The sequence below is a fragment of the Miscanthus floridulus genome, chromosome 14 (genome assembly GCF_019320115.1).
Source record: "Miscanthus floridulus cultivar M001 chromosome 14, ASM1932011v1, whole genome shotgun sequence".
NCBI classification, from domain to species: Eukaryota; Viridiplantae; Streptophyta; class Magnoliopsida; order Poales; family Poaceae; genus Miscanthus; species Miscanthus floridulus.
In genome coordinates this window covers 2,520,363-2,528,864 of record NC_089593.1, presented here as the reverse complement: position 1 = coordinate 2,528,864, position 8,502 = coordinate 2,520,363, and the positions used below count along the sequence as shown (strand labels likewise).

The following is an 8,502-nucleotide window of genomic DNA, read 5'->3' as shown; positions in this document are numbered from 1 at the left end:
CATGTCATGATCTTCATTTGCTTCTCCACTTGGAATGTGCTACCTATCTCATGATCACTTGATAAACTAGGTTAGCACTTAGGGTTTCATCAATTCACTAAAACCAAACTAGAGCTTTCAATGGACCGGGTCACGCGGCCCCTCGGCGGCGGATCCAGTCATGGCAGGGGTAGATCGGGCTGGCGCGGTGGCAGATCCAGTTGCGCCGGGGGCGGATTGGGTCACGGTGGCGGCAGATCGAGACGCGGCTAGGGCGGATCGGGTCGCGGTGGCGGCGGATCGAGGCGCGACGGATCTTCCCCGTCCACCTCCGGCGATGGCGGAGGGAGGAGCGGTGGATCCGGTGGTGGATCGAGCAACCCCGGCTGCTGCGGCGCACGGGGCGAGGCCTTCTTCCTCGGCGGCACCGGCGTGGTGGTGGTCCTGGCTGGTGCTGGCGGCTGCGGGCTTCGTGGCGTGGCGGCGGGAGGCAAGGGTGGCGGCGGCCGGCTTGTTATTTTTATTTTTTTTTTTTGAAAAAAAGTTTGCCGAGTGTTTTTTGGGCACTCGGCAACGCCTTTGCCGAGTGCGCGATAAAAAAACACTCGGCAAACTAGCGTTTGCCGTTAAAACATTTACCGAATGTCGTTTACCGAGTGTAACACTTGGTAAACCCTTTGCCTAGTGTTTTTGGGGCTTCGCCGAGTGCCCCTGTCACTCGGCAAAGCTCCTGTATCCGGTAATGTTTATTTTGAGGATGATCTTAATCCTCTATTTTAACTTGGGTAAAATCATAGAATCTTTAATATGAATGGTTAGTATAGGCATGCTGCCCTCCTTTCCTCAAATAAAAAGAAGCTGGGTGCCGGGGTACTGATGCTCACATGCATGCATGCTTTGCAGGTTGAATGGCAGAATTTTTTTTTTGTTTATCAATAAAGAGTACCATTAATTCCTGATGTCAAACAGAGAATCAATCACCATGCTTACCCTTGACTGGTTCTTCCTCGAGTACCAACAAGCCACATGCAGAAGTTCATTGAACAGTACTACATGCGTATGAGATCTGAACTTCTGAAGGAGCGTCGTCAACTTGTGACGTAAACTTGCACTGTAACGGGACGACTGGAGCAAGATAGTAGAGCGAGCTAATAAGTGATTAATCCTCTTCATACTATAAGTAAACTAGTGACATGTTGCAAGATGCCTTCGTTGAAGTCTCAAATCGCAAGTTTGGTGCTTATAAATAGCTAGCAAATGATCCAGGATACAGGCTGGCACCGATAGTCAATTGAGTTGTTTGCCCATGCATCTCCATTTGTAGCATCTCGATCGTGTCATCTCAAGTTTTGCTTATTAGCTTGCTGGTCCCATCCAAAAAGATATGGCTTCAGCTGTTGCTGCTCTGAAAAAAGCCTTGCTCGTCGCCGTGTGCGTCATGCTGCTGCTCCACTCTTCCATGGGACAGCAGCCACCGACGACGTCGCCCGCATCCACTCCCCCTTACACGGGCCAGCCGCCACCGCCGCCTGCATCAGCGGGTTGCCCTTACACGGGGCAGCAGCCACCGCCGCCCTCGCCACCGCCGGTGGTGCCAGCGCCCACGCCCACGCCGACGCCGACGCCAGTGCCAGCGCCCATGCCGACCCCGACGCCCGCGTCGCCAGCGCCGTCACCCATCAGCAATTGCACCTATAGTGACTGCGCCTCGCAATGTACTCCGTCTTGCGAAGCCGGTTACCACCCCAGCAACTGCACGAGCTTGGCCGAAGGCGCCTTCAACGGGTGCTATGAGAGCTGCACCAACCATACCTGCCCTGGCAAGTCCTGTGTCCATAGTGGCTGCGGCTTCGGCACCTGTTCCTGCGACAACCCCCACGCAGTCAGCTGCTGTGAATCATGCCGTAACGCTGTTTACCCAGCCGTGGGTAGTGCGGTACAACGATGCCAGAGTTACAATGAAAGGTATATGGGGTACTGTCTGACATACTGCTATGACAGGTGCTCCAAGAACTGTACCCAGCAGGGCGCGTAAGAGATGAGATGCTCGCCGCTTGCATTGTTTCCGTAGGTTTGTGTGTGTTTGGATTTGGATTTCCCTGTTGGAACAACTCTGTCTCCGCAGAGTTAATCTCTTGTCATCTCATGTCCAATAATATGGTATAAATGTGGTGCCTAGCAGATAAGCTAGTGAATGTTACTGTATGTTCACGTTTCTATGCATTTTGCATATGTAGTCGATCAGTTATAAGCCTTCTATCGAAAATAAAGCAACGTGAGCTTTTGAAGAATTCTCGGTTTACTGCTCTTGCAAGAAACAAACTGAGAGGCGACTCAATTCCCGGCCACACCTCTACTATGACCTCAATGGGACCCACTAATTTATTAGCTTGCACTTTCCAGCATCTGGGACATTTTCCAAAGTGGTACAAGTGAGATCCATTTCTATAAACGCACACTACTATTTGAAGAGATAACTCTACTAACGAGGACCGGTATATAAAGCAGCCTCCTCCCCTTCCTCGTTCTCGGGACAGAATTGTAGCCCGAGAAGGAATGAAGGGGAAGCTCAAACAACCACAAAATTACGAGTCTAAGGGGAAGGTTTTGCTCATAATTTTTTTTTGGAAGGAGGAAACTTATCTCGAAGATAAGGCATGCCATTCCTAACATCTTTTTGAAGGTTTAACGTTAGATTACTAGATTAATTAGGTTCTTGATTTTGTCTCTATTTGCATGGTTTGAGACAATTATAAATGAAATTAGACCGAATCTTTGAAGGTCCTAGGTTGAATTTAGTAGGGGAATAAGTTCATAAACTTGTTTAGTGGCCATGTCTCGATTTTTATGGTCTACTATCGGTTTTTGAATAGGGATTACATTCGGCTCTATGACTAGATCCAGATCTAAAATTATTTTGTTAGTCAATTAGTTTGTGACGATACCTGCACCTAGGGTACCCTCACCCCTCTTGGTATCGGTGACTTCATACATTGCCGAGTTCATACTCCGTGGAGTTTGTATGTCACCGAGTTCCCTAGGCCCTGTTCTGGCAGAGAAACTTAGGTCACAGGGTCTGCTAGCTTTCGGCGGCCCTCAGACCCGGCGCCCAGGGGACGCTGCTACCCAAAAAAACTCCGTCGACGGAACTCAGCAACTCCCTCAAGGAGGGAGACTCCTAAGCATCACATACACAGGGAACTAGGATGGTCTATCCTTCTACTGGAATGGTCAAAACATTGTCGGTCGTATGTAGAGACATTGAAAGCATCTGAGCCCTTTTTTAGGTTTTGGTAATTAATGACAATACCTGTGGACTAACATTTTATGTGATAAATGAAGATTATAAGTTAGGACCACAAGGATGATTTGAGCAAAACATAGGTGTTATGGTGAAAGATGGCATGGATGGATGGTGAAGAGCTCAAGGCAAAGATATATGATAGGGTTTATGTTTCACTAGCAAAAGGTGACAGTCAAAAGAGAAGCTAGTTCCGGTTATTGATATTTGTAGGTTGAGTGTCCTTTGGAATGCAGGAATTGTATAGGAATTACACAGGAATCAGTTCATGTTCCCAAGAAAAACATAGGAACAGGAAAAAAAATCCTATGTTCCAAAGGGGGCTTGAATGGTAGAAAAGGTTTTGGTTATCATTAATGAGTAATGACTAGTGTTCCGATCCCAATCTAGAACAAAGAATCAATCACCGTACCCGTGGCCGGCCCATGCCCCATGGTTTAACCCTTGAGGTCTAATTTGGAAGCAAGCGGGAGGCACACCTAGCTAGGGATGAAAAATCCTCGATGAAAAACACTAAATGAGTTATTTATATGATATCCCCATGAATTTTTCACTCAGGAAAAAGCCAGGGCTCCTGAGAAGATTTGAGTTTCCAAATAGCCCTGACTGGTTCTTCCTCGAGTACCAACAAACCATATGCATGCACAAGTTCATTGAACAGTACTGCGTATCTGAAGGAACGTCAACTTCTGACTTCTGACGCAAACTTGCAACGCGACTGGAGCAAGATAGAGCTAATAAGTAATCCTCTATACGTCAACTTGTCACTACTACAATAATCATTTATAGGAGCGGCTAAAGATCGTTTGTAGAGGCGGCTCAGCCAGCCGTCCCTACCATACCGTCTCTACAAATCATATATTTGTAGGAGCGGTTTCCAGACCGTCCTTACAAATCGATTTGTAGAGGCGACTGGTGTTATCAGCCACCCCTATAAATCGATTTGTAGCCGCCCCTACGCAGTGGCGGACCCAGGATTTGAAACCAGGGTAGTCTTAGTCAAAAAATTTTATGTGCAACACGACAAAATTCAAAGAAAAAGTTCGGTAAAATGCTTATAAATTAACCAAATTGAGATAATACAATTGAAAGGTTCAAAACTTATAGATTATACATAAGATAAGGTCTTACATAAATAAGAGATTACAATACAAGTTCTAGTTCAAAGCTTTTGCTTTGCGCTTTCTCATTGCCATGAAAGCATGAACTATGTCATCCTCGCTCACAGTGGAGAATATATCACGCTCAATAAAAGTAACCAAACAATCATTCAATAACCTATCACTCATACTATTTCTCAACTTATTCTTCACTAAATACAATGCAGAGAATACTCTTTCAACACTTGCTGTCGCCACTGGTAAGATCAATGCTAATTTAAGGACTAAGTACACCAAACCATAAAATTCATGTTTCTTAGTGTCAACAAGCTTGTTAGAGAGCTCACCGAGGTTGTTCAGTCCTTCAAATCTATCATCCATTCTCACATCTTCAATATATGTGCCAAGTTGAATTTCAAGTGTCCTCAAAGCAGAACTTGGAAAATCTTTGGGATAAAAAGTTGCAAGCTTAAGGATTTTCTTAGCATCAAATGAGACAAATGAATTGGAAGGATTCAATGCTGACATACAAATAAGCAACTCCCTACTAACCTCATCAAACCGATTCTCAAGCTCTTGATGAATTCTATCAATAATACCAATAAACACTTCTCTTCTATAGTGATCATCAATTGTTTGTACAGGATAAAAGCGATGGGATCTTCCATGAGGCTCATATTTGCTATCCATTGTAGGAACATCAATAGAATATTCGATGCAAAATGATTTAACCTTTTCTAAGAAATCTTCCCACCCATTAGACCTCAATTGTTGGAACCTTCTCTTTGCCACACCAACAAGTGCCATTACATTAACAATATCTTGGTCTCTCTTTTGCAAAGATTGAGACAACTCATTTGTGTACCCAAGAATCACAAGCATCAAGTGGGCATTGAAAACAAACTCAAATGACTCTAAAGTCAGAACCATAGCATGTATGTTTGGCCAATCATCTCTTTGTGTGGGATCCTTTCCAAGAGTTATGAGTACTTCCTGAATGGTAGAATACATGTCAATGATATGCAAAACAGTTCTATAATGAGAACCCCACCTAGTATCACCAGGCCTAGCCAATCCCATCTCTTGATTTAACCCACTTCCACTTTCTATTTCACCCAATTCAAGTGCTTTCTTCAATTTTCGTGCTCTAACATCTCGAAGCATATCATGGCGTTTGCAAGAAACTCCAACAATATTCAGCAAGCGTGAAACTTGAGCAAAAAAAGTACTAGCCCCAACATCTCCCTTGGCAACAGCAACAAGCACTAATTGGAGTTGATGTGCAAAACAATGCACATAATAAGCAGAAGGAGACTCTTTCATTATCAGTGTTTTCAGCCCCTTAACCTCTCCTTTCATGTTACTAGCCCCATCATATCCTTGCCCACGACAAGAACTAAGACTCAAGTGATGACTAGTGAGTAAAGATTGAATAGCTGTTTTAAGTTCCAAAGAAGTGGTGCCACGAACATGAACTACTCCAAGAAACCTTTCACAAACACTTCCACGTTTATCAACATAACGCAAACAAACAGCCAGTTGTTCTTTATGTGATATATCACTACATTCATCAGCTAGAATTGCATAGTAGTCATCCCCAAGTTCTTCAAGTATGTATCTAGTGGTTTCCTCAGAGCAACATCTAATAATTTGCTTTTGTATGCGAGGGGATGTCAAAATGCAATTACCTGGGGCATTTTTCAGGACCACTTTGTGCACCTCTTCATTATTTCCTGCAAGCCAATTCAAGAGTTCAAGGAAGTTTCCTCTGTTGTTAGATTCTTCAGTTTCATCATGCCCACGACAAGCCAATCCTTGATGCAGAAGGAATCTCAAACATCTAAGTGAATAAGTCAACCTAGCCTTGTAATCAACTCGATCCTTTTCTGACACCTTCTCAATGACAGTATCAATTTTTGTACCCTTTTTCACAAATAAGCTGTATTTCTCTTGAGCAAACTTGTGTAAAGTTGAAGACTCATGTTTGTCAAGTGATATAGTTCCCATATTCCAATTATGCCAACCATCCGTAATAAATTTTCCACTTTCCTTACCAAACAAATAACAATAGAAGCAATATGCTGCATCCATCTCTACGCTATATTCAATCCAATGGTACTTATGAAACCAAACAAAACTAAAGCGGCGATCTTTGCCATAGATTTTTCTGGATGGATAATTATAGGCATAAAGATGACAGGGGCCTTTTAAAATGTACCTTCTTCTGATAGAATCTTGTTCATTCACATCAAAGGTTGAAATAGGACTCCTTAGGCCCGGGTCATGCTCAAGGGAATCAACATCAGCAGCCGTAGGCGGTTCTTCTTCCTCTTCTTCTTCAACTTCATCTGACCCATTATCTCCAGTAGGATCTGTGTCTGTATCTGTTACTCTAGATGTTTCTGTCCCTTCATCCACAACTACGATAGCACTTTCATCACTCACAATTAGAGGATCTTCTATAACAGGAATAGACAACTCTTCATCAACAGGTGGAATTGGTGGAGCACAAGTTGCAACTTTTTTTGCCTCATGCTTCTGAAAAAGAAATGCTATATTTGATTTCTTCATGCCTCAACTTCCTGAAAAATTACAACAATTTCCATTCAATTCTAGGCTCACAAGAATTCTCAATTCTATGCTCTGATTTCATTCACAAGAAGTCAACAACAAATCTCTAACCAAATTCAAAAGAACTCACCAGGCAGCAGTGCATCCAGGAGACCAGGACAGACAGTGAGACAGACACAGACTGACAGAGGCCTCCAGGGGACCGGGTCACCGGGGAAGGGCGGACGGCCGCTGCCGCGCTGGCGTAGCCAGCTGCCTGCTGTGCAGTGCTGGACTTCTGGCCGGCGTTGGCTGGCGTTGCCGGCTGCCGCGCTGGATTGCTGGCAGGCGAGGCCACCAGGGAGGCAGGGATCTGGCGGAGGCAGAGCGCCGGAGCGGACTGGGAGCGGAGTGGCTCGTCGCTGGACGCCTGGACCGCTGCCGCTGGAGGTTGGACGGCCGCTGGGCGCTGGCAGCAGGGCGGGCCGGTGGGGTGGGGGCGCCGGGGCGGCTCCGTGGCTGGCTCCTCGCCTCCTCGGTCATGTCACTGCTGGCCGGCGAGGCCACCATGGATCTGGCAGAGGCGGAGGCGCGGAGCGGAGTGGCTGCTGGCGCTGCCGCGCTGGATGCCTGGACGCGGACGACCGCTGGGCTATGGCAGGGCGGGGCCGGCGGGGTGCGGGGGTGGGGGGCGCCGGGGCTGGCTCCTCGGTCGAGCGCACGGGCGCGCGGCGCGCCTGACTCGCGAGCGTCAGCCGTCGGGAGGGAAGGGAGCGGAGTCGCGGACGCAGAGACGGCTTCGCTCGGCCGCTCGCGGTCTTGACCGGGAGAAAGAGGAGCAATGGGCCAAATTTTTATGGGCTGCGAGAAGTACTAAAAAAGTTTTGGGCCAAATTCCAGAGTAGTCCTGGGCCTACCTGGACTACCCATTGGGCCCGCCAATGCCCCTACGAATCGATTTGTAGGGGCGGCTATAGTACCAACCGATAGTCAATTGACCTTGCCTGTTTGCCCATCCATCTCCATTTGTAGCATCTCGATCGTGTCATCTGTCCTCATATATTCTAGTTCTAGCTACCTCCTCATTCGTTTTCGTGTCATCTCAAGTGTTGCTTATTAGTAGCTTCACTACTGCAGAAAGACTTTGTAGGGTAGCTCCAGACCATTTCTAGGGGCGGTTTGGCTGGCTGCCCCTACGCCCCGACTCTACAAATCGACGATTTGTAGGGGCGGTTTGCCAGCAGTCCCTACAAATCGGTTTGTAGGAGCAGCTGAATATTTGTAGGGACGGTTGGATATAGAGCCGCCCCTACAAATCCGTTTTCCAAAAATCACAAATCTGGGTCAAAGAAATAGCAATTTTTTAAAAAAATCCCGGACGGCACCACCAGGCAGCTTCACACCTGTGGTGGTGTATGTCGCCGACGAGGATGTCGTTGGGTGGGTTGCCTTGCCCATGGCCTGGCAAGAATCAACCGAAGAGCCTGGCATTGCTGATGCAGTGCGGCGTGCAGTTGTGGTGGCGATCGGCATCAGGGGCCGCTTGGTGCCCATGGTTACAGAGATGACCAT

General features: G+C 46.7%; 3 protein-coding genes across 3 annotated transcripts; 1 reads left to right on the top strand and 2 right to left on the bottom strand.

Annotated features, from left to right (window-relative positions):
* The first annotated feature begins 1,270 nt into the window (after window positions 1–1,270).
* Window positions 1,271–2,093, top strand: LOC136502745 (arabinogalactan protein 1-like). Its single transcript, XM_066497999.1, has one exon. The coding sequence runs from the start codon at window positions 1,364–1,366 to the stop codon at window positions 2,012–2,014; it is 651 nt and encodes a 216-aa protein (XP_066354096.1). The 5' UTR covers window positions 1,271–1,363; the 3' UTR covers window positions 2,015–2,093.
* A 2,344-nt stretch (window positions 2,094–4,437) lies between these two features.
* Window positions 4,438–5,187, bottom strand: LOC136505711 (uncharacterized). The gene has a single exon (XM_066500857.1). It carries the CDS (start codon window positions 5,185–5,187, stop codon window positions 4,438–4,440), a length of 750 nt encoding a protein of 249 aa, XP_066356954.1.
* Window positions 5,188–5,283: 96 nt separating this feature from the next.
* On the bottom strand, window positions 5,284–8,502 carry LOC136505710 (uncharacterized). Its single transcript, XM_066500856.1, has 4 exons — window positions 8,334–8,502; window positions 7,082–7,374; window positions 6,069–6,918; window positions 5,284–5,373 (listed from the first exon to the last, which is right to left on the bottom strand). Exons 1-4 carry the CDS (start codon window positions 8,500–8,502, stop codon window positions 5,330–5,332), a joined length of 1,356 nt encoding a protein of 451 aa, XP_066356953.1. The 3' UTR covers window positions 5,284–5,329.